The sequence below is a fragment of the Sciurus vulgaris genome, assembly GCF_902686455.1.
Source record: "Sciurus vulgaris genome assembly, chromosome: 12".
Lineage (NCBI taxonomy): Eukaryota > Metazoa > Chordata > Mammalia > Rodentia > Sciuridae > Sciurus > Sciurus vulgaris.
Window position 1 is genome coordinate 46498313 of NC_136473.1, and position 26920 is coordinate 46525232.

General features: G+C 38.4%; 1 protein-coding gene across 1 annotated transcript in view; it reads left to right on the plus strand.

The window, feature by feature from the left end:
• Nucleotides 1–749: 749 nt before the first annotated feature.
• The window catches only part of FAM107B (family with sequence similarity 107 member B), a gene marked incomplete at its 5' end in the record, with an annotated part of 213903 nt that continues 187732 nt past the window's right edge, over nucleotides 750–26920 (plus strand). The window contains one exon of the mRNA XM_079107445.1: nucleotides 750–1163. Coding sequence (XP_078963571.1) covers nucleotides 750–1163 — 414 coding nt within the window. The remainder of the gene's footprint in view (nucleotides 1164–26920) is intronic.

Here is a 26920-nt window from a genome sequence, read left to right on the forward strand (position 1 = left end):
CAAGAACTTAGACTGGGTAGTAAAAACATTAACAAAGACTCGTTTGTAGTTACCAGATCCAATATGGATCCTGAAGCCAGGAAGCTTGTTTGGGGGGAAAATTCAGGAAAGATCCAGAAAAGTCTTTGTGACATCAGACCCAAACATAGATCTCTCCACGTGAAAAATTCAAGTCTACCTCTTATTTTAATAATGAAATGGCTGCTAGGGTCGTGGCCCCTCTTGTGGGGGAGCGGGATCTTCATTTGCCATAGATAACTGGGTCGTTTTTGTTTTGTTTGGGGAAATAAATATTTGAAGGGGGTAACTAAAGATGGTTTCCCTGCTGTTATGATGTTATTGATACACAAGCTGAAGCTATTATGGCCGACGCTATCAGACTACATTATCTTTATGCTTGCAAGGTAACCTGAAGCAGCACTCTATTGACTGGGCACTACCTTATACTGAAGCGTCTGCCCTGCCTGGGGACTGTAACCCGAGTCAAGCGCCTGCCTTACAGACAGCTTTCTTTAGCCACTGACAGCATCAAGGAAGGAAGAGTGCGAAATCACCTGGGATGGATAGTTCAGAAGTGGGGCTGGCAGCTGAGTGACTCTCGGGGAGGGTGGCCTTGCCATCTCCTCAACTTCTCTTTAGGGGCAATCACTAGTGAGTCCTTCTTTTCACTCCCAGAAATAGCTACTATAAGGAAGCCTCTGGAAAATTTCCTTTACCCCTTTGAACCTTGCAATGTTTCGCCGCAGGTCATGTCCACGTGGAGAGCCAAGCTCACCAAGGGACTAAAATCTCCGTCTGGAAGGATGCATCCGTTTCCATGCTCAGCTCTGCTGGCTTGTTTTGGGAACACAAGGGAGAATGCCCCCTTCGATCAGTCCAGCGCGGCAGATACCCATTCAACCGTCTATGTCCAACCCATGGCCAAAGTGGGCAGGAACCCAAGCCACCCAAAAGCGGAAGAGCGAGCGCCAGAGAAAAGGCAAGATTCGGGCACCCACGCGGAGCGCAATGGCAGTGCAAATCGGAATTCAAGCAAACGCAGCACTGTCCAGCCTGCTGCGACCCCTGAGGGTTTGTCGAGGTCCCCTGATGACGAACCAGACTGCAAAGCTGCTACTTTTCAGGCTTCCATCCCCAGGCCATCAATTATTGACACGCCAAAGGTGAGTGTTTCCAATTCTCTTACAGATGGGATGGCCTCTGAGGGAGAGTTCTGAGCATTTAGGGAATGCTGAGGCAAACTGTATAAACTCGCTGGGTAAGACGCAAAGCTCAACTCTAATTAGCGGGTGCAAGTGTGTTAAAGCTTTTTAAATTCTCAGGAGACGTGGAAAGAGCCAATGACAATAAGTGCTGGAGCCTTAGCCGTGGCCAAAGGCCACTTTAATTAACTGGCTATAGTGCCTTAAAGCCAACAGTGTCTTGACCAAAGATGAGGAATGATATAGCCTGGGAAAGCATTTTTGTTTTCTTTCTTTTTTTTTTTTTTTTTTTTTTTTTAAATTGGTCTGCAAATTTATTTATGTGAAAATCCACAATATGAAAAATTTTACTGTAGGATTTAAGAAATCTCCTTTAGTGCTTAAATTGAATCACATGACATCAAAGAAGTATGGGAAAATTTGGAAATGGTAATAACTGTGTACAGAGTGGTACAGAAAGAATTGATTGATAAAACTATTCACAATATGGATGTTTCTATGATCATTTTCTGAGATTTAAAGACAGGAGGAGGAAGTTATTTGAAAAAAAAATGGTGGTGTTGCTCTTAAGAAGGAGCATTTTGATTTATTTACTTATCTATTTTATTTCAAAGTTCTTGGTAAGGCAAGGTGTCTTGGAGAGACAGTGTAGAGGAAGTGTTTCCTAAAAAGTGCTTTTCAAAAATCTCCCTTGAGGGATTTTTTTTTTTTTTTTTTTTTTTTTTTTTTGTCATTTCCTGGACAAGTAACTTAAAAACAGACTTTAAAAACTGAAAAGTCTTTGGGCTTTGGGGGATCATTACTAAGATATTCTGTTTTTTTTTTTTTTTAATAATTTTTTCTATCTATTTAACAAATCCTTTTTCTTTTTGTCTGACTACTTAATTGAATCTAAAGAACTTCTTTAGCAATGAAAACTGCTAAACAGCAAAGATGGGGTTAAAATGTAATTCAAAAATTAGTTTCATTTGCACTCTTCAAGTTTATATTAAATGATTGTCTGCTTCCTTCTATTCTGAAATCAGAGGGTTTCACCAAATCTTGTGTTAAAGCAATGACTATGATTTATTTTTAGCTCTACTAAATCAAAACCAAAAGCCAACTGACGACAGCCAGAATACTTGTTCAATTTCCAAAGTATGCCCACATTCAGATTAAAATATTTTTGGTGGTACCGTAGTTAATTGGGTAGACATCATGACCAAGTATATTTATTCATATTCAAGGAACTAATGATGTACTGTTTCAGTGAGCTGGAAGACTTTTCTGCTGCATATGATGTCCAGCAACCCAGCACCCGTCCTATGTTGCTGAGTATAGCAGGAAGGACAAGGGTCGATTTGATTTCATCTTTCTGTTTTAGTGGTTTATGTGACACAGGGACTCATGGTAAGCATGTGTATTCAAACAGAACCAATAAAACACATTGGGGGTTGTGCCACCCTAGGGATGCAAAGACCCCAAGCATACTATTTACCAACCCAAAGAGAGAACTAGGAGGACTCAACCGAGATGTGTTGGACATTTTATTTCTTACTCGCTCCTTGGTGGCAATAGAGTGCTCTGCCATACTTATAAGCAGGGGGAATATATAGGATAGGATGCATGCCCACTGTGCTGGTGGATTTCCTCAGAAGTTTTATGAGTACATTCCTTTATTTTACAACCAGAGTCCCTCTGTATAGATCCCTCTCCCAAGGACTGGAGATAAGGAAAGTGGCCACCTCTCCCTCCCCATTTCCCACATTCTTTTAGAGACCTTCTTACCACAGTGCAAACTTCCCTAGGCAATGCTTAGCATTTAACCTAACATAAATATTTGTTGTTCAGTTGGTAGGAGCAAAGCCATGGGTAGAATACAGATATCAGGCAGTTCTTAAAATGGAACCAGATCAAGTACAAGACTATATATGGGTTACAAAGAGAGGCATGCATAAGAACGTTCAAAGGAGGGTTGGAGGCTCAGCAAAGTTACTCTGGAGGGGAGACTGTTCTAGAAGGAGGCTTAGGATTTTTCAGGGCAGAGATGAAGGAAGGACTTTGCAATAAAGGAAATCATGTGACCAAGACTATAGATGAAGAGGAAATGTAGCATAGGAATAGGAATGTCAGATAGGCCAAAGATGAAGCTGAACATTGGAGAGATACCTGGAAAGATAATTTAGGGTTGTTAGTGGGATGCCTTGAATGGTGTGGCGAAAAATTAAGTTAATGGCAGTGGGAAACTGAAAATTTCAAGCAAAAGAATTTAATGCATGGGATTTTATTCTGGGGAAAGAAATAGGTAGAACAATGCAGATGAATTCTAATTATGAAGCCTGGAGCTGAGAGGCCATTGCAAAAATCCATAACTGGAAATAATCATAAAACAACTAGTAGGCACAAGAGCTGGAAGTGGCTAAGAGGATGAGACACTGTGAGTTAGCAAATGCAGTGAATGACTGTGCGAAGTGAGTCCAGGTTGGGAGCAAATAAAAAGACAACACCATAAAATTAAGTGCCAGAGAGTGTGATAAGAGGGCATTATGGATAAGCAAGTGGGCTGTTTTAGTCAGCTTTTTCACTGCTGTGACTCAAGGACCCAACCAGAACAATTGTCGAGGAGGAAAAGTTTGAGGGCTCATGGTTTCAGAGGTCTTAGTCCATAGAAAACCAGCTCCATTTCTCAGGACTAGAGGTGAGGCAGAACATTATGGTGGAAGAGGGTGGCAGAGGGAAACAGCTTACATGATGATCAGGAATCAGAGAGAGGGAGCCTCCACCTGCCAGATACAAAATATATACCCCATAGCCATGCCCCCAATGAACCACTTCCTCCAGCCACACCCCACCTGCCTCCAGTTACTACTCCGTTAATCCCTGATGGGTTTAACTAACTGATTAAGTTAAAGCTGTAACCCAATCATTTCTCCTCTGAACCTTCTTGCATTGTCTCACACGTGAGCTTTTGGGGGACACCTCACATCCAAACCATAACACATGCATCCATTCTAGTTCAGATGTCAAGAACTCATACGGAGCACTTGGCAGTTTGCCAGCCGTCTGCTGAGTGCTCTTCACTGATTCTCTCATCTACCTCCTCTTCCACTGAGGTGCATAGTCTCATGATTTCCATTGTGCAGAGGAGGACACTGACACTTTCTCAAGGCCACAGAGGGAGGAAGTGACTGAGACAGGGTTGTCATCCAGTTCTATTTGATTCCAAAGTTCATCTTTTGAAATATAATGTGTTTCCACTATGATTAACTGTGTGGCGTTTGAAGATTTACAATCAAATGTTCACACATGATCTCACTTGATATGCAAGCAGATTTAAATTCCATATATATGTGTATGTGTGTATATGTGTTTTATGTATATAAGTATTTGTTTCTTATTAATTTGCTCAACCTTTTTCTCTCAGTTTTGTGGTGAGAGCCACCATGGAAAGGGATAAGTTTATATTTGTACTCTGCTAGTGACAAAACTTTCTTGATGACAGTATGGGGGATTGCTTTGAGGTCTTCTGATGTAAAGTAGCACAGGATTTCCCAGATTTTACCTACTAACTTTGGGGTGGCATGGTTTTCCTCAGAAGATGATGAATGGGCTGCTTTTGTTATACTCTTGCCTGGTGGCAAAAATATTTCCTCTTTGGATGCTTTGAACCTCTCACTTAAACTACCTTGGTAGAGTCGGCAAATAGTAGCACTTTTTTTTTTTTTTTTAAATGCACAGTCCAAGAACAAAACTATAGCTAAGAATTAGCAACAAGTCTCCCAATCCGTCTTTAGTTACCTGGTGTTCAGTAGCTGAAACAACATCTGGTCTGAGAGAAAAAGCTAGAAGTAGTAAAGCCAAGTGAACTAAGTAAAAAATGAAAGGTTTATATCTTTGTAAATATAAATAAGTGTATGTGTCTATATTTGAAAAGTGTTATAAATTAGCCTTTGACCTTTCTATGGTCATCTCTTCCCTGTTCTGGGCCTGAAGTCAAGATGATAACAAGTCTAGAATTGGAATCTGTCTTATAATTACAGTTATCTTCAAATTATCATATTTTTCCCTTCTTGGTGATCTTACCATTGAAGCATCTCATAATTGGTAGAATTAGTTGTAGGGTCAATGAAATACACCAATACTGCTGTCTACTTTTTAGCCAAGAGTTACTGTACTCTCCTCTGAGTGAGCACAGCACTAGCCCTGGGGAAGTACAGCCGACTGGGATGTGATCCCTGAGGTTGCTTACATCTTAGCAGGAGAATGGGATGTACAAATAGGCAATACCAATGCAGTATGAGAAAACTTATGGGTCAGCTCTGAATGCCTCACAAGCACAGGAAGGAGCTCTTAACTCAGATTCTGGAAGACAGGGGAGGCTGGACTATTTGGAGAGAAAGTTGGAACCTTATTCTCTAAGAATTACCCCTCAGAACCAACACCGTACCCTTCCTAGTTAGATGGTGAGAGAGATAGAGTTCACATATCAAGCAACTAAGGGCTTCAGAGCAGTTTGGTAGTTTGAGAAAGTCTGTAACAGTTGTAAGTTTTTTTTAAAAAAAATTTTATTGGTTCATTATAATTATACATAGTAGTGGGATTCATTGGACGACATTCATACAGTTCTAGCTTTTTATCTAATTCTTATTCCAACTGAAAGTATCTAGCCTGATAAAGCAAGAGAGAATAATTGTGACACAGAAAATCATTTCTGGGTGTATTTTAAGAAAAAGTGCATTGCAGTAGGACATGACGATTCACGCCTGTAATCCTGGTGGTTTGGGAGGCTAAGGCAGGGGGATGGCAAGCTCAAGGCCAGCCTCAGCAATTTAGTGAGACTCTCAGCAACTTAGCAAGACCCTACCTCAAAATAAAAATAGAAAAGGGCTGGGAATGTAACTCAGTGGTAGACAGCCTGGGGTTCAATCCCCAGTACTTAAAAAAAAAATCAATTATATAAAAACATATGAAAATGAAGGGAAAACCAGGTACAGTGGCTCATGCCTGAAATTCCAGGAACTCGGGAGGCTGAGGCAGGAGGATCTTGAGCTCAAAGCCAGCCTCAGCAACTTAGTGAGGCCCTAAGCAACTCAGCGAGACCCGGTCTCTAAATAAAATAGAAAATAAAATAGTACCCCCCTCAACCAAAAAAAAAAAAAATGCAGAAGGGAAATAGGGCACATCGTGGAGTTGACAACTGTATTGCATTCTGAAACAGGTAGGTTTTGCAGTGAGACTGAGAAGAGGTAACCAGGTCATCCCTGGCACTCATACAGTGGGCTGGATGAAGATTTATGGTCTCAGAAGATCTTCCAGGTTCTGAGCCTCAGTACTGATGTCTAGCAAAGAGTCATCTGTCAGTTACCTTTCTCCAAGAGATAGTCTCTTGATAGCCAAGCTTAAAAGAGTCTGGTGTGTAAATCAGAATACTCATTCAGTTGTAAGCTTTAAGAAATAACTGGCAAAGCTAGGTCCACTGAGCCATGTATTCTTCCCACTAGAAAATTACACATAAAGAGAAATGCTAAAGACAGTAATAGATCTAATATGGTTTTCTTATGTGCACATAAAATTACATCAGTGAACCCCACCATTGTGCCCACCCACAAGAATGGGGTCCTAATTAGAATAAGATGTATCCTATGCTTGTATCAAAGGGGATTATACTGTCATGTGTAACTAAGAAGAAACTATAAAATAGATTTAAGAAAATTTGTTTGAAAACATGGACTCCGAGGGAGGCAACCTGTTTATTTTATTGTGTGTGTGGTGAAATATACATAGCATAAAATTTATCATTTTAACTGTTTAAGTGTATAGTTCTGTGGTTTTAATCACATGCACATTATTATGCAGCTGTCTCCAGAACTTCTGCATCTTCTTCAACTAAAACTCCATATCCATTAAACAATTGCTCTACTTCCTCCTCTCACAATCTCCTGGCAGCCACCATTCTACTTTCTGTCCCGATGAATTTGACTACCATAGACCTCATACAAGCTCGGTCACGCTGTAGTTTTCCTTTTTTGTCTGTTTTATTTCACTTAGCATAATGTCCTTGTTCATCTGTGCAGCATGGGTCATTTCTACCTTTTTGCTGTTGTGGATAATCCTGCTATAAACATAGATGTACAAATTCTTTCAAGACCCCTTTGTCAGTTCTTTTGGGTTTCTACTTAGAAGTGGAATTATGGGACCATTTGGTAATCCCATGTTTGATTCTTTGAGGAGCTGACATAAGTTCCTAGAGTGGCTGTACCCCTTTCCATTGCCCCCCCCCCAGTGATGGTTCCAGTTCCTTCACATCCGTGCCTGCCTGTGTTTTTTCTGGGGTTTGCTTGTTTTTTAATAATAGCCATCCTAATAGGTATGAAGTGCTGTCTCATTGTGGTTTTAATTTGCATTTTCCTCATGACTAGTGTTGTTGAACATACTTTTTAAATTTTATTTTATTTTTGTGTGTGTGTGTGGAACTGGTGATCCAACCCTAGGGCCTCATGTGTGCAAGACAAGTGTCCTACCGTTGAGTTATACCCCAGTCCAACAATGAATACCTTTTCATGTGCTTATTATCCATTTGTATATCTTCTTTGGGGAAATATCTGTTTAAGACCTCCCCGCACTTTTTTTTTTTTGGAACTGGAGATTTAATCCAGGGGAACTTTACACTGAGCCACATCCCTAGCCCTTTTCGTGTTTTATTATTTTGAGACAGCATCTCACTATGTTGCTTAGGGCCTTGCTAAGTTCCTGAGGCTGACCTTGAACTTTTTTTCTTTTTTTTTTTGGTAGTTGCAGATGGACAGCATGCCTTTATTTTATTTGTTTATTTTTATGTGGTGCTAGGGATCGAACCCAGTGCCTCACACGTGCTAGGCAAGTGCTCTGCCACAGAGCTACAATCCCAGGCCCTGGCCTTGGATTTTCTATCCTGCCTCAGCCTCCCAAGTTAGTGGGATTACAGGCATGTGCCATAGCACCAAGCTTCCTTTTTCCATTTTTTAAATCGAGTTGTTTGTTTTTTCTTGTTGAGTTGTAATTCTTTATATAGTCTGGATTTTAATCCTTCATCCAATATCTGGTGTGCAAATATTTTCTCTCATTGGTAGCAGCCTCTGATGAAAAAAAAATTTTAAATTTGGATGGGGTCCAATTTTTTCTTTTGTTGCCTTTGATTTGGTGTCATGTCCAAGTGATAACTGTTAAGTAGTGAAGATTTTTGTCTTATGTTTAACCATTTTAGCTCTTACATTTGGGTCTTTGATCCGTTTTGAGTTAATATTTGTAGCCAGTATAAGTTAAGGAGCCAAATGCCCTCTTTTGGGTGTGGATATTCAATTTTCCAGCATCGTTTGTTGAAAGCCTCTCTTTTCCCCCTTCAGTGGTTTTGGCACCATTGTTGAAAATCATCTAACTATGCACATGAGGTTTATTTCCAGGTTCTCTATTCTTCCCTTGTTCTGTCTTTATGCCAGTGCAACAATGTTTTGATTACTATAGCTTTGTAGTAAGTCTTGAAATATGACAGAATGAGACCTTCAATTTTGTTGCTCTATGTTATGATTTCTTTGATTATTTGGAATTCCTCGAGATTCTGTAAGAATTTAAGGATGGATTTTTTTTTTTTTGCTTTTTAGTATGCAAAAAGCACCATTGGGATTTTGATAGGGAAGACATTGAATATTTAGGTAGCTTTAGATAATAGTGGCATCTTAACAACATTAAGCCTTCTAATCTGTGAACATGGGATATCTTTCCCTTTATTTGTGTCTTTAACTTCTTTTAGCAATGCTTTGTAATTTTTAGTGTATGCTTCCTTTGCTTCCTAGGTTAAGCTTATATCCAAGTATTTTATTCTTCTTGATGCCATTGAAAATAAAATTGTTTTCTTAATTTGCTTTTTGGATTCTTCATTATTATTGTATAGAAATAAAATTGATTTTTGTTCATGGATTCTATCTCAAATTTTGTTGATATCATTTACTCTTATTTTGTGTGTTTTTGATGTGTGCATAATCTTTAGGGTTTTATATATGTAAGATTGTGCCATCTGTATACAGAGCTAATTTCTTATCTTTCTTTCCAATTTGAATGTTCTTTTTTTCCCTGCCTAATTGCTCTGACTGAAATTTTCATACCATGTTAAGTAGAAGTAGTACAAGTGAGCATCTTTGTCTTGCTTAAGACTTTAAAAGAATATCTTTAGTTGTCAGTGGATTCTTATTTTTTTTAATTTTTTCATATGAAATGATGAGAATCAAACCCAGTCCCTCACACACGTGAGGCAAGCCTTTACCCCTGAGCTACTACCCCAGACCTTGTTCACGATCTTAGAGAAAAATCTTTTAGTCTTCCAAGCTGAATATCATATATGGACTTCATTATGAGGTAATTCGTTATAGTCCTATTTTGTTGAATATTTTTATGACAAAAGTGTTGTTGAATTTTGTTAAATGCTTTTTCTACATTAAGATAATAGTGCCTGTTTTCTTTCCTTTGTTCTGTTAAAGTGGTATGTTACCTTGTATTTCAAGAAAAATCTCACTTGGTCATGTTATGATCTTTTTAATGTGTTATAGAATTCTGTTTTTAGTATTTTATAGAGAAATTTTACTATCACCTAGGATATTGGTCTGTAGTTTTATTTTCTTATAGTGACTTTGTCTGACTTTGATATCAGGATAATGTTAGTCTTAGAGAATAAATTAGGAAATGTTTCTTTCTCTTCAGTTCTTTGGAATATTTTGAGATGAATTGGTGGTAATTCTTTATTTGTTTAGTAGAATTCAACAGTGAAGCCAAGAGTTATCTTTGTTGGGAAGTGGCTACTGATCCAAACTTCTTACTAGTTATAGGAACATTCATATTTTGTATATCTTTCTGCTTAAGTCTTGGTAAAGAAAATCTCCTTTTATGGCTTCAATGAACTACAGTAATTGCAATTGTAATTACCACTTATTTACCATCATTAATAAGCAAGGTATAGTGTTAAGTGCTTTACTTGGATTAGCTCATCCCATCCTTCTAATCTTCTTACGATGTTAGTTTCTGATAATACCCTCCTCTGCTCAAAAATCTCCAGTGGCATCCCATTTCTCTCAGAGGAAAAGCCAGATCTTCACAGTGGCCTCTAGGTCTTTATAAGATTTTCCCTTTACCTGTATGAACTCACCTCCTACTGTTCTTCCTGATGGGAAAACTAGACTAAGTGAGGTTCTGTGTCTGATCCATTTCCACTGTAAAACAACCCTTCCAGCAGCCTGAGAAGCTCAACAACTCAGAACACGATTTCCTTGGGTGATACAGGCTACAAATAACTAGGTAACTCCTTATTCTTCTCCCCTTGTCTAGGTTTCAAGCCCATCCTTCCTCTTCTCTTGGCACTGTCTTTGCCAACACCTGAGATCATTTGATTATTCAAGTTTCCATTTCCTTGGTTAGAATCAGATTCTAACCATGGTCTCCTGAGGCTGCATCAAGATCATGTTAATTGGAATTTGGTGATTAAAAGTCTCCTGGGGTACCTATTAACAGAATAATTCTTGGAGACAGTCACCTCTATAGGTAACTGATCTTATTCAACTTAATGATTTTTATTTTTAGTGTCTTAAAGTTGCTCAAAGTCAAGACTTGGGGGTGCCATCTATAGAGGCACCTTAGGCTCCTTAGAAGTATGTTGCAAACTCATGTGTGATCATCCATAGCTCCTGATTCCACCTGCACTCTCCATCCGCTTATATAATGGCACTTTGGGGGGCAACTCTGCTGAACTTCATATCCATTTTCTGGTATAAATCAATCCCTTTGCATTTTTAAAGAAAGAAATGCTCCTTCCTTTTCCTATGGCTCTGAAAAGAAGTGGACTGTCTGTTAACAGACGATTTGATATAAACTCTTCAAAAATAGAAAGCAACTTACAGATCCATGCAATCAAGTCTTAGTTCTCTAGTTCCTTTCTAAGCTCTGCAGTAAAACCACTATTTCCTGCTTCCTTCCCAAACAAGGAGGATGTTTGAATGAACTGGCAAGAATCCCATCCCATTCCACTTAAGCCTTGCTCATTTTTCATGTCAGGTTTCTACTTTCAAAAGATGTTAAAACATAGTGGCCTGATAGTGCATGATGTACCTGTATACTCAGTCAGGAATTTTCCAATCCGGATATTTAGTTGCATCCCAACTGGAAAAGGAAGAGATGGCTTCTTGGTTCCTCTGGGAATGAGATGAAATGAATAGCTCTTGTAAAACCATGAACACTTCCATTATACAACTTTGGGTATTGGAAACTACCCATAAAAGACTGCAGAGGAGGGCAAAAAAATGCAAAAATTTCAGACAATTTAGAACTGAAGGGCATGTGCCAAACTGAGTAATAATAGGTGAGTGCATAATTTAATCAAAATTTGAAGCACTGTTTTCAAGTGAGGCTACCACTGTATTTATAATTTAGGTAAAAATAGTAAATTATCTCTCAGGACTGATTGAAATGTGGAAGAAGAGTGGTACAAAAGGAAGAGGTTGGCCTGTTTTTGAGCAGCACCTGTTTCCAACTCAACAGAGAGAATCTAGCAACCTGCCCGTGACCTACTTGTACCTTCGCCCTCAAATTTCGCAGATTATGAATGAAAGAGCAGGTTTACTTTGTTCATGGGCAATGGCCTTGAGTATCTAACCAAGGAGATTCCAACAAGACCCATTTCCCCCAAACACCTGCATCTTTCTGTTTAATTGGGATTTCTGTTTTCTTGAATATCTACATTGCATTCATGCTTCAGTTTTTAAAAAGCTGATTCCCCTATTCTACTTGCTGGGTTGCTGGAAATGTTATAATCTCTTATGCTCCGGGAACCACAGGGGCTAGCTGAATAAATGTGCTATATCAATCATGGGAAATTAGAGAGGTTTTTTTTCCAGCGAAGGACATGGCTAATCTGATCTGAACTGCTGCTAGTTTTCCACTCACTGTTCCTCCTTTCCAAAGAAAATACAACTCGTGGAGTTAACGCTTTTTCCAACATGAGGTTGACACACTTGGTTTTGTAATTCTGCACTCGAGGAGGCAAGAGTTTGGAAATTTGTGGCAATTAGAGGAAGGGGAAGCCTCCATCAGGGGCATTGAGCCTGCTAGAAGAGGTGTTTATAGTCTTGTTCTGAAGATTGGTTTGTGTGTGTACTACATTTAGTTAGGTGGAAAATGACAACGACAACTGTGAGAATTAAACACATAGGCGTGATTTGATTGTCCCTTGTAAAGGAAAAACGTCCCCCCAAATAAGTCGCCTGACTGGGAAGAGTCAAGCTATGGATGTTAAAGCATCAAAGCTCCACAACAAAGGGCAGTAAGATGTATCTCATGTAATTTATTATTGTAATGAGTGCACTGAAACTTACAAATGATAAACTACTTTAAAACATGAAGTTTTTAATTTTGATAGGAAACAATGCTTGGTCTTTTAAAAGTTCAAATACTTTATACGTACACCTGTAATTAGAGTTGTCTTTTGTTAAATTACTCACATGATCTGCTCTCTGGTATACTAACTCAAGGAGGGAAGAAAGGAGGCAGTAGATCTGGGGAGCTGCTTCCTACCAGTTGTTGGCCATGCTCCTGCGTGAATAGTGGGCCTGAGAAAATCATATAGTCATCCCTTGCTGTCCATGGATGATGGCTTCTAGGACTCCCCACAGATACCAAAATCCACAATGCCCAACTCTTTTATATAACATGGGGTAATATTTGAGTATAACTTATGCAGTCCTCCTGTATGCTTTAAATCATCTCTATATTATTTATAACACCTAATACAATGAATAAGCTATATAAATAGTTGTTGATTGCATTGTTTAGGGAATAAGGACAAGAAAAAAATATTTATATGTTCAGAACAATTTTTTTTTTTTTTTTTTTTGTACTGGGGATTTAACCCAGGGGCACTTTACCATTGAGCTATATCCCCAGCCCTTTTTAAAAAAATGTTTTATCTTGACCCAGGATCTCGCTAAGCTACTTAGCGTCTCACTAAATTGCTGAGACTGGCTTTGAACTCACGATACTCCTTGCTTCAGCCTCCTGAGTTGCTGGGATTACAGGTGTGCGCCCGCACGCCTGGCTTCTTCTTTATACTTTTGATCCACAGTTGGTTGAATTCACACATATGGAGACTGTGGACATGCGGGAGGGCAATTGTATACTGACGCTAAATAAATTTACTTAGGTGAATTTGGAATAGGGCCTCAATGAATATACCCTTAACCAGTAATAAGTCCTCTCTTACCTAGGAATTATTTTCCTTTTTGACTGAGCTGGCTTCTGGAAGGATACATGAAGTAGCCATGGAGCAAGAAGACCGATTGACTACACCTTGGTACACAGTGAGGTGACAGGTCTCACAGGAGACTTTCATTCCAGGCCTTTTCCAAGGACTGCAGAAGGCCTTTCTTTTTTTTTTTTTTTAATGTATATTTTTTTAGTTGTAGATGGACACTATAAGGCAGCTTGGGACCCGCTGCGATTCTAGCCGACACTGCGTGATCTGAACTGCCGCCTGCTCCCTCGGCTGGCCAATAGCTCCCAGAAAAAAGCACCGCAGACACGAGGTCTCACGCAAAAGACTTTATTATGCAGACGACTAACACGTCTGCTCCAGAGTGAAAAGAAAGGAAAAAGAGAGAGATGGAGTGTAGCTTCTCCCAGATATTGGAATCTTGCGGGCGGGAAGGAACCAGTAGCGGAGGAGAATACTTGCAAGCTGACTGATGAACCAATAGCTATTTGGCATGTTAGGACGTAAGTGGGGGGGGCAGTGTAACCCGGAAATTCCTATAACGTGAGAAGCGGGCAGAGTGCAGATTGACAGCTGGTTGGGAAGTGGAGTATCGGTTTTATATTATAGACATAATACCTTTATTCAATTTATTTTTATGTGGTGCTGAAGATCAAACCCTGTATCTCACATGTGCTAGGCAAGCACTTGACCACTGAGCTACAAATCCCAGCCCTCAGAAGGCCTTTCTTAAAGGACAGTTTTTTGTCTGAATTTTTGCCAAAGTACATCTGCCCTGTGTGCATAACATTTGAGTCTCTGTCGGGAGAAGTAACTTGGTTTAATAGTGTTGCCAATTGACATGAGTTATTTTGACCATTCAAAACCGTCCTGTAAATATTGTGAGACTCTAACAGTTATAGGCATACGGGGCTACATATTTGCCCACTCTTGTTCCCTGGTGATATGTTGCAATAAAGAAAGTCTCACATGAATTCAGCCTCAAATACAAACATCTGTTGGCAAACAGGCACAAAAAGAGTCATTTTCCCTGATTCTGGGGTACAAGAAGAAGCTCTCAGCTCTGTCCTTTTAAGTAGTAGCACCTCGAATGGATAAAATAACACACAGGAATAAAATAACATTTTAATGGCAAAACCTGGCAAGACTTCTAATAAAATAGGGCAAAAGAGCCTTCTATTACATGTGGGTCCAGGACCAAATGGAATGCAAATCCAGAATGATCTTCCATATTTCTATACTTCATTTTACAGAGGCAAAGATGGTGGTCAGTCATATCCTTTCTCAAATGAAAAATTATTTCCCAAATCTCATGCTAATTCATGAACCCCCTGGTTAGCTTGCCTCATTTGAAGCACTTGCTGTGGCCACCCTGACGAAGATCCTTCAGTGACTACCTAGTCATTGATTGTAGGCTTCATAACTTGCTCTTCAGAGGGAACCCAAGGCAGATTTTGGCTTTAGACTTTACAGAGTGAGAATGGGATGCATGGAACTGGCATAGCCAACCTGTGAGCCTGAGGAAGCACAAGCCACACAGCAGAGGGTGACAAGAAACCTGAGTCTTTGATGATGCCATGAAGTCATGTCCAGTACAACTGACATTTGTGTATAGCTACTCAGATTCACACTAACAAATTTGAAAATAACTAAAAACCTGTTTTAACAAGCATCATCCAAACCCACCTATCCCTGGGAAATCTCCAGGTGGTCTCACAGCTGCACCTCCTCCTTGTGCCCTTTAGCTTGCTTTAGCCACAAGGAAGAGAAACGCTTACTCCAACTTGACAGGCAGGTACATTCTTTCACCAGACTGCTAACACGAAGAAATGATACATGTTTAAGAAGGTGGAGATGCTAATTACCCTGATAATATTGCATATACATATTGAAATTATCACATTACTCCCCATAAATATGTACAATTGTTATGAGTCAATTTAAAAAAAAACAAAAACAAAAACAAAAAAAAACCCAAGCCCTGCAGTAGGGTGTCTTTAGGGTTGATGGATTCAGTAGTCTCAGGAGGCCATGGAGCATCTGGGTTCTTCCCATCTCCGTTCTGTCATCACAGCACTGGCCTCATTCAGGCTGTGTGTGGTGTCCTTCATGATCGTAAGATAGCTACCAGCAATAGCAAGGGTGGGAAGCATCTTCCTTTCTGCTCTGCTTTGTTCTATTCCTGCTCATATTTTTCTGCTCTGTCCCCTTCTCTGTCACCCTATTCTGACACCATCCCCAATACTCAGTTCCAGTCTGGCGCCCTCTCCTGGGCTCCACTGGCACTGGGCCTTTATTTCTATTAAAGCACTTACGAAATCACACTGTGTGTATGTTATCCTACTCTCCTGCTGAACTGTGAGGAGCTTGAGGACAGGAACTGGGTATTTTCTTCTTTTTATCTCTTACAATTAACAACTAGAGCAATTCCTGGCACATAGAAGGTACTTAATGGTATTTTTGAATAAGTTAAAGGATGAATCCATTAAGTCAAAATTGGGGAGAAGTTTGTGGTGTAGAGTATATTCTTATCATTTAATCTTTGATTAGTATTGCAAATATCTTTGTGATCCATTAATTCTTCTAGAAGTTGATGGAAATGCTTTATGACCACATGGAGGGAGTGGGGGCAAGACAACTTGTTGCCTGGCAGAGTGAACTATGTGTTACTTAGAACTGAGACAAAAGACCTAAGAAACTTTATTTCAAATTGAACTCAGATGAAGCAGTTTCCTTTTGACTGTCCTGGTAGCCATTTCCTGGCCCCTCATTGAAATTTCTTGCATGGCAAAGAAATACTCTCGATGCTTCAGTTTTTTTATTTTCAAAATGAGGGTAATAACTTTTAGAATTCTAGTACTTTACTGAAAGAACAATTATTTATCCAGCACTTTAAAGCTAAGAAAATACAGCATATTAGTTACACGAATAATGATACCTTCAAAAGAGGAACAGAAGAACAGGAAAGGATGCAAACAACTTATTATTCTCTGATTTCAATAGCAGAAGGAGAATTGTATACATGATATTGATCACATTAACAACCGACCAAGCTGTCTTAAGAACATTACCAAGAGTGATTTTACTTTTTTTTTTTTTTTTTTCACAATTTGAGTTTTACAATGTTTTGGGTTTATTTTTTCTCATTGGCAGAGAATTTGGTATCTAAAAGCTATTTTTAGTTAGTCTGATTTAAGTATGAAACGTATGATCTTTCACTTAATGGGATACTTTCTAAATTTGAAGGCAAAGTCAAAGGCTTGTATATTATCATATCTTCCACAAGTTCTGCATCCATGATTCAACCAATGATATTTGCTATGGAGTTAGACCAATGATGATTGCATCTGCATTATTTACACAGCATTTTCATTGATTTAGATATTAAAAATAATATGAAGATTTAAAGTATATAGGAGGATTGCATAGGTTTATATGCAAATGCTACTCATTTATTACAGTGAGTCCAGCATTGCTGGATTTTGGCATCTGTGGGGTCCGGTCCCCACAGATTTTGATTTAATGAGAAGCAGTTTCAAATGAAGCATTCAGCACATTATTTCTTTTGTGCTTTCAGTAATTACTGTGAAGTCTAACTTTGAAGTTTTAAAATCTGCATTCATTCCTTAGGTCAACAGACTTTGGGGGGAGCCTAATGTGTGCTTTGTTAGGTGCTAAGATGCTATGAAGAACAAAATTCTGGTTTTGCCTTTTGAGTTGCTTGCTGTTAGTCAGCAGCCAGGCAAAAAACCAGCTGCAATAAAAGTTATTAAATACTGAGACGGCACTTAGCATTTATCTCATCTCTATGGCTTGTGGTTTTTAAAGCATTTATATAATTATAAACACTCTTTATCTTTCTCACTCTGAAATTTCCATAAACTCTCACTCCACCACAGATCAGGGTCTTATAATCTTAAAATTGCCCCATTTTCATGTCTCATAATTCCCCATTTCCATGCTGACTTTTATTATTTTTGTCTCCTTTTCTCCTGACTCAGACTTAAGCTTAGCATTTTTGCTGTCACAGGGAGTCTCTGTCTCCAAGGCTAATCTGTCTTGCTTTCTCTAATTCATTTATTTATTCATCTTTCCATTGTTGGGCCATAGGTTCTGCCAGTTCTGGAAAAACGAAACATATAAGATACATTTCCATCACGGCAGAAGCTTGTAGTCTGGCCAACAGAGACAATATCATCCACTGCAGGGTGAGTGCCTTGCTGGAAGCATGGGACATTGTGAAGGCGGGCAGTGAATCAGCCGGGCAAGACTTGGGTCTCAATACTGAGCAGGTTTTCACCAGGCAAGATAGCCAGAGAAGCCTGTTCCAACAGCAAGTGGCAGAGAACCTGACTCCAATTGGCAGGGACTGGAGGGATATTTTTTTCTTCCTTTAAAAAATTTGTTTTACTTGTTGATGGACCTTTATTTTTATTTATTTATATGTCGTGCTGAGAATTGAATCCAGGGCCTCACACATGCTAGGCAAGCACTCTACCCCTGAGCCACAACCCCAGCCCCTGGAGGGACATTTCTTTCTTTCTTTTTTTTTTTTTTTAATTCATTTTTATTGTAAACAAATGGGATACATCTTGTTTGGAGGGACATTTCTTATGTCACATAGCTGGAAGTCCAGGGTTTGGTCACTTTCTGGGTGGTTGAAAGTTGCCTAGAGATAGATTAGTGAAAAGATGTACTTTGGTAGCTCTTGCAGGCTCAGGGAGACCCTGTCCCTGCTATAAGCCCATCTTGCTCCCCAAAGTAAGTGATTTTTTTTTCCTATGAAATTTTTATTAAGAGGTGAAGGGAAATGTTAAAAGTGTTTATGAACAACGGCTTAAGAATAAAATTTGTTTGCTGGCACTGTTCTGTTTCTTTCATCTTCCTGAGAATGCACATCTCCAACCCTGCAGCCCACCCCAGACTCTTAACTTCAGATAAAAGTTTTGCATTTCTAGGTTCCTCAGGAACTGACCTGATAGTACCTGCTCCAGATGGGGACCCAGACTAGGCGTCTGGAGTGGCCTGTGTCATACTCTATTCCCACCCCTGCAGGTCTTGCCCTGCTTCTTGGTGCAGTCAATGAAAAAGGCCCTTCCTAACTGACCTTCAGGATTATTTTCCTAGACTTCGAGCCTGTCTCTTAAATGCCTCCTTGGTTTCAGGACTTTGAAACAACGTACTTTTGTCCTGGCTAGTTTTAAATTGATGTTTGTTTGAAGTGTTCACTAACTGGTTGCTATGGCCAGTTCTTCACTCTAGAAAGAATTTATGTACCTGCACTAATCCATTTTCTGTTGTCATAATTGAAAACATTGAGAATACACAGCATGACCAGGCACTGGTCTAGTTGCTAGGTATCCATCCACTTGTGAGGAAAAAAAAAAAAAAATCCCCATGGAGCTTCCAGCCTATAGAGGGAAGCAGGCAATGAATAAGTTAGTAAGTGATATAGCACATTCTAGATAGTAATAACTGTAGGAGAAAAATCTGAAACAAGAAAAGATATGAAACGTGGGATGGGTGGGTGCAGAAGTACTGAGAAGGTGGCCAGAGACCAACATTCTTTTGCTTTGGGTTGATGCCCACTTGTGGTTGTTGCTGTTCCTATTATGTATGCTGTGGTTTTAATTGATGACCAACAGTTTTAATGGTACAGAGAGTTACCATTCTTTATCCCAGTTGTTCTCAACTTGGTCTGTATCTAAAGTCACCTGTGAAGTTTTTTTTTTTAATTTATTTTGATTCATTGTACACAAATGGGCTTTAATTGTTGTTTCTCTGGTTGTACACGAAGTAGAGTTGCACCATTTGTGTAATCATACATGTACATAGAGTAATGATGTTTGTCTCATTATATTATTTATCCTTCCCCCAACTCCCTCCCACCCTTCTTATTCCTCTATACAATCCATCCTTCCTCCATTCTTGCCTCTCTCTCACCCCCCATTATGTATCATCATCCACTTGTCAGAGAGATCATTTGGCTTTTGTTTTTTTGGGATTGGCTTATCTCACTTAGCATGATATTCTCCAACTGCATTCATTTACCTGCAAATGCCATAATTGTATTCTTCTTTATGGCTAAATAATATTTCATTGTGTACATATACTACAGTTTCTTTATCAATTCTTCAATTGAAGGGCATCTAGGTTGGTTCCACAATCTGGCTATTGTGAATTGAGCAGCTATGAATGTTGAAGTGGCTGCTTTACTGTACTATGCTGATTTTAAGTCCTTTGGGTATAGGCCGATGAGTGGGATAGCTGGGTCAAATGGTGGTCCCATTCCAAGTTTTCTAAGGAATTTCCACACTGACTTGTGAAATTTTTTAAAGAAATACTAATAAATAATAACACCTTAAAAATCTGTACTTAATTGGTCAGTGGTGGAACTCTCACACCACTATTTTTTAAAAGCTTTTTCCATTAATTCTAATGTGCAATCAAGGTTGAGGACCTGCTTTACCAAATAGAGATGGAAGAATACGTGAAAACCAGGCTCAGAGAACGGGTTGCTACCATTTCTATGTAATAGGAAATGAAGAATCCTCATCAATATCATGTGACACCTTTTTTTTTTTTTTTTTTTTTTTTTTTCTGGTTAATTTCTTTTTATTGCTGTATAATTGACATTTCAATTACTCTCCATATTTGATGTATACATCCTGATGAGTTTGGGGATAAGTATACATCCAAGAAACCATAATCTCTATCAAGGTCATTAACATATCCATCACATCCCAAAATTTCCTCCTGATTTAATTGGTATTGTTACATTTTAGAAAGAAACAAAATCTGAACTACTGTCTTAGGAATTTTTAAGGATGTAATACAATACTTAGCGATGGACAATATGATGTATATTAAATCTCCATAACTGATTTACCTTGCACTGAAACTTTGCACCCTTTAACTGTCACTTCCATATTTCCTTCTCCTTTATCCCCTGACAACTACCATTCTACTCTCTGCTTCTGTAAGTTTGGCAATTTTAGTTTCTGCATCGAAATGAAATCATGCAGTATTTTCTTTCTGTGTCCAGCATATTTTATTTAAGATAATGACATCCTATTTGTTTATTTGTTATTACAAATGGCAGGATTTTATTTCTTTCTTCTAAAAAACCGAATCATATTGTGTTACATTTATATATCCTGATTTGTCTATTCATTCACTGATGGACATTAAAGTGGTGGCCATGTGTTGGCTATTGTAAATAATTCTGATGGATGTCTGTTCAAGATACTAATTGTGCTTCCTTTGGACACATAACCAGCAGTGGAATTGTTGGAACATGTGTTAGTTCTATTTTAAATCTTTGGAGGAACCTCTGTATGTTTTCCATAGTAGCAGCACTAATTTATATTCCCATCAACAGTATACAAGGGTTCCCTTTTCTACACCTCCTTGCTATTTTTTCTTTTATAAATTAATAACTATTCTAAGACATATGGGATGACATCACATTGTGGTTTCGATTTGTGTTTTCCTGATAATTGGTGATATTGAGATCCTTTTCATACACCTGTTGACTTTGCATGTCTTCTTTTCAAAATGTCTTTTCAGGCCCTTTATGTAGTTTTTAATCAGGTTATTTATTATTATTTATTTATTTTCTGTTCAGGGATATGGAATGTTCTGTATATGTCTGTGAGGTCCAGTTGTTCTACAGTATTGTTTAAGTTTACTATTTCCTTATTAATTTTCTATCAGGATCTAACCAACGTTGAAAGTGGGGTATTGCAGCTTCTTACTAATTCTCCTACATTTCCTATTATTTTATTTTATTTTATTTTATTTTATTTTATTTTATTTTTTTTCATTGTAAACAAATGGGATACATGTTGTTTCTCTGTTTGTACATGGCGTAAAGGCATCCCATTTGTGTAATCATAAATTTACATAGAGCAATGTTGTTTGATTCATTCTGTTATTTTTTTCCCTTCCCCCCACCCCTCCCACCCCTCTTTACCCTCTATACAGTAGTTCCTTCCTCTATACTTGCCCCCCTCCCTAACCCTAACTCTAACCCATCCCTCCCCCCCATTATGTATCAACCTCCACTTATTAGCGATATCATTCGTCCTTTGGCTTTTTGAGATTGGCTTATCTCACTTAGCATGATATTCTCCAATTTCATCCATTTGCCTGCAAATGTCATAATTTTATCATTCTTTATGGCTGAGTAATATTCCATAGTATATATATACCATAGTTTCTTTATCCACTCATCAATTGAAGGGCATCTAGGTTGGTTCCACAGTCTGGCTATTGTGAATTGAGCAGCTATGAACATTGATGTGGCTGTATTTCTGTAGTATGCAGATTTTAAGTCCTTTGGGTATAGGCCAAGGAGTGGGATAGCTGGGTCAAATGGTGGTTCCATTCCAAGTTTTCTAAGGAATCTCCACACTGCTTTCCATAGCGGCTGCACTAATTTGCAGCCCCACCAGCAGTGTATGAGTGTACCTTTCTCCCCACATCCTCGCCAACACCTGTTGTTGCTCGTATTCTTGATAATCGCCATTCTAATTGGGGTGAGATGGAACCTTAGGGTGGTTTTGATTTGCATTTCTCTTATTACTAGAGATGTTGAACATTTTTCCATATGTTTGTTGATTGCTTGTAGATCTTCTTCTGTGAAGTGTCTATTCATTTCCTTAGCCCATTTGTTGACTGGACTGTTTGAATTCTTGGAGTAGAGTTTTTTGAGTTCTTTATAGATTCTGGAGATTAGTGCTCTATCTGAAGTATGATTGGCAAAGATATTCTCCCACTCTGTAGGCTCTTTCTTCGCATTGCTGATAGTTTCCTTTGCTGAGAGAAAGCTTTTTAGTTTGAATCTATCCCAGTGGTTGATTCTAGCTTTTATTTCTTGTGCTATGGGAGTCCTGTTAAGGAAGTCTGGTCCTAGACCAACAAGATGAAGATTTGGACCTACTTTTTCTTCTATAATCTGCAGGGTCTCTGGTCTGATTCCGAGGTCCTTAATCCATTTTGAGTTTAGTTTCGTGCATGGTGAGAGATATGGGTTTAGTTTCATTCTGTTGCACATGGATTTCCAATTCTCCCAGCACCATTTGTTGAAGAGGCTATCTTTTCTCCATTGCATATTTTTGGCCCCTTTGTCTAGTATGAGAAAATTGTATTTATTTGGGTTTGTGTCCGTGTCCTCTATTCTGTACCATTGATCTACCTTTCTATTTTGGTACCAATACCATGCCGTTTTTGTTACTATTGCTTTGTAGTAGAGTTGAAGATCTGGTATTGCAATACCCCCTGTTTCACTCTTCCTGCTAAGGATTGCTTTAGCTATTCTGGGTTTCTTATTCTTCCAGATGAATTTCATAATTGCCTGCTCTATTTCTGTAAGGTACGTCATTGGGATTTTAATTGGAATTGCATTGAATTTGTATAGCACTTTAGGTAGTATGGCCATTTTGACAATATTAATTCTTCCTATCCAAGAACATGGAAGATCTTTCCATCTTCTAAGGTGTTCTTTAATTTCTTTCTTTAGTGTTGTATAGTTCTCATTGTAGAGGTCTTTCACCTCTTTTGTGAGATTGATTCCCAAGTATTTTATTTTTTTCGAGGCTATTGTGAATGGGGTAGTTTTCCTAATTTCTCTTTCTGAAGATTCATCACTTATGTATAAAAATGCGTTGGATTTATGGGCATTGATCTTGTAACCTGCTACTTTACTGAAATCACTTATGAGTTCTAAGAGTTTTCTGGTGGAATTTCCAGGTTCCTCTAAATATATAATCATGTCATCAGCGAACAGGGATAGTTTGAGTTCTTCTTTCCCAATTCGTATCCCTTTAATTTCTTTGGTTTGTCTAATTGCTCTGGCCAGAGTCTCAAGAACGATGTTGAATAGAAGTGGTGAAAGAGGGCATCCCTGCCTTGTTCCAGTTTTTAGGGGGAATGCTTTCAGCTTTTCACCATTTAGAATGATATTAGCCATGGGCTTAGCATAAATGGCCTTTACAATATTAAGGAATGTTCCCACTATCCCTATTTTTTCTAGTGTTTTGAGCATGAAGGGGTGCTGTATTTTATCAAATGCTTTTTCTGCGTCTATTGAAATAATCATGTGATTCTTGACTTTAAGTCTATTAATATGGTGAATTACGTTTATTGATTTCCTGATGTTGAACCAACCTTGCATCCCTGGGATGAAACCCACTTGATCATGGTGCACTATCTTTTTAATATGTTTTTGTATGCGATTTGCTAAAATTTTGTTGAGAATTTTTGCGTCGATGTTCATTAAGGATATTGGTCTGAAATTTTCTTTCCTTGATGAGTCTCTGTCTGGTTTAGGTATCAGTGTGATATTGGCTTCATAGAATGAGTTTGGGAGGGTTCCCTCCTCTTCTATTTTATGGAATACTTTGAGAAGTATTGGAATGAGCTCTTCCTTAAAGGTTTTGTAGAACTCGGCTGAGAACCCATCTGGTCCCGGACTTTTCTTTGTTGGTAGGCTTTTGATGACTTCTTCTATTTCAGTACTTGAAATTGGTCTATTTAAATTGTTTATGTCCTCCTCATTCAGTTTAGGCAATTCATATGTCTCTAGAAACCTGTTGATGTCTTCGAAATTTTCTATTTTGTTGGAGTATAGATTTTCAAAATAGCTTCTAATTATGTTTTGTATTTCCATCCTGTCTGTAGTGATATTTCCTTGTTCATTCCGAATTTTAGTGATTTGGGTTTTCTCTCGTCTTCTCTTTGTTAGTGTGGCTAAAGGTTTATCAATTTTGTTTATTTTTTCGAAGAACCAACTATTTATTTTGTCAATTTTTTGTATTGTTTCTTTTGTTTCAATTTCATTGATTTCAGCTCTGAGTTTAACAATTTCCTGTCTTCTACTACTTTTGGTGCTGTTCTGTTCTTCTTTTTCTAAGGCTTTGAGCTGTAGTGTTAGGTTGTTTATTTGTTGAGTTTTACTTCTTTTATTAAATGCGCTCCATGAAATAAATTTCCCTCTAAGTACTGCTTTCATAGTGTCCCAGAGGTTTTGATATGATGTTTCTTTGTTCTCATTTACCTCTAAGAATTTTTTAATTTCCTTCCTAATATCTTCTGTTATCCATTCATCATATAATAGCATATTATTTAATCTCCAGATGTTGGAATAGTTTCTGTGTTTTACTCTTTCATTTATTTCTAACTTCAATCCATTATGATCTGATAGAATACATGCTAGTGTCTCTATCTTCTTGTATTTGCTAACATTAGCTTTGTGGCATAATATATGGTCTATTTTAGAGAAGGATCCATGTGCTGCTGAGAAGAAAGTGTATTCACTCTTGGTTGGATGGAATATTCTATAAATGTCCGTTAAGTCTAAATTATTGATTGTGTTGTTGAGATCTATGGTTTCTTTGCTCAATTTTTGTCTGGAAGATCTGTCCAGTGGTGAGAGCGGCGTGTTAAAATCACCTAGTATTATTGTGTTGTGGTCTATTTGGTTTCTGAAATTGAGAAGGATTTGTTTGACATACATAGATGAGCCACTGTTTGGGGCATAGATGTTTATGATTGTTATATCTTGCTGATTTATGCTTCCCTTAAGCAGTATGAAATGACCTTCTTTATCCCTTCTGACTAACTTTGGCTTGAAGTCCACATTATCTGAAATGAGGATGGATACTCCAGCTTTTTTGCTGAGTCCATGTGCATGGTATGTTTTTCCCCATCCTTTCACCTTTAATCTATGGGTATCTTTTTCTATGAGGTGAGTCTCTTGCAGGCAACATATTGTTGGATCTTTCTTTTTAATCCAGTCTGCCAGTCTATGTCTTTTGATTGATGAATTCAGGCCATTAACGTTCAGGGTTATTATAGAGAAATGATTTGGTTTCCCGGTCATTTGGTTCATTTTTAAAATTTTGTTTATTTATTTGTTTGACACAACTTGTTTCCTCCTTTATTTGACAATTCCTTTAGGATAATTCCTCCCTTTGCTGATTTGCTTCTTTGTTTTTCATCTCTTCCTCATGGAATATTTTGTTGAGAATGTTCTGTAATGCTGGCTTTCTTTTTGTAAATTCTTTTAGCTTTTGTTTATCATGGAAGGATTTTATTTCATCGTCAAATTTGAAGGTAAGTTTTGCTGGGTATAAGATTCTTGGTTGGCATCCATTTTCTTTCAGGGCTTGAAAAATGTTGTTCCAGGACCTTCTAGCTTTTAGGGTCTGGATTGAAAAATCTGCTGATATGCGTATTGGTTTCCCCCTGAATGTAATTTGGTTCTTTTCTCTCACAGCCTTTAAAATTCTGTCTTTATTTTGTATGTTAGGTATTTTCATTATAATGTGCCTTGGTGTGGGTCTGTTGTAATTTTGTGTATTTGGAGTCCTGTAAGCCTCTTGAACTTGATTTTCCATTTCATTCTTCAGATTTGGGAAATTTTCTGATATTATTTCATTGAATAGGTTGTTCATTCCTTTGGCTTGTTTCTCTAGGCCTTCCTCAATCCCAATAATTCTTAAATTTGGCCTTTTCATGATATCCCATAGTTCTTGTAGATTCTGTTCATGATTTCTTACCATCTTCTCTGTTTGTTCAGCTTTGTTTTCAAGGTTAAATATTTTGTCTTCAATGTCTGAGGTTCTGTCTTCCAGGTGTTCTATCCTATTGGATATGCTTTCTATGGAGTTCTTAATTTGGTTTATTGTTTCCTTCATGTCAAGGATTTCTGTTTGGTTTTTTTTCAATATCTCTAACTCTTTATTGAAATGATCTTTTGCTTCCTGTATTTGCTCTTTTAACTGTCGATTGGTGCGATCAATCAATGCTTGCATTTGCTCTTTCATCTCATCATTCAATGCTTGCATTTGCTCTTTCATCTCCTCGTTTGCTTCTCTGATCATTTTAATTATGTACATTCTGAACTCCTTTTCTGTCATTTCTTCTGCCATGCTGTCATTGGGTTTTATTGATGTAACATCTAGATTTGTTTGCAGCATTTTCTTTCCTTGTTTTCTCATGTTGTTCAGATATCAGTGGACCACTGAGATATTGCAGATTTCCTCTGTTGATTTACAATGACCCTGAAGATTTCTATATATATCCCCTCTTAGCCTTCAGTAGGCTGAAGTCTTGGAGGAGGTTGATAATGCGGTGCTCCACAAGGAAGCTGCCTCTCTAGGAGTGGTGGCCTTCAGGTGGGGTATATTCCCTGCTAGTGGGCAGAGGTGCCTCCACTTGTTGACCAATGGTCATCCAAAGGGGACCTAGGCTGTGGGCTGAGGCAAGGCCTGTTTGGGCCTGAGCCTCTGGTTTTACCGTCCTTGTGGGAAACCTCACCCAGCAGGGAAGACTCACCCGGTGGGGAGGTCTCGCTGGTCAGTTTCCTCCTAGAGGTTCCCCTCAATTTACATCTACCGCCTGGGCTGGGCTGCCTTCCTCTGCAAAGTTTCCAGGGGCCCGGCCCTACCTC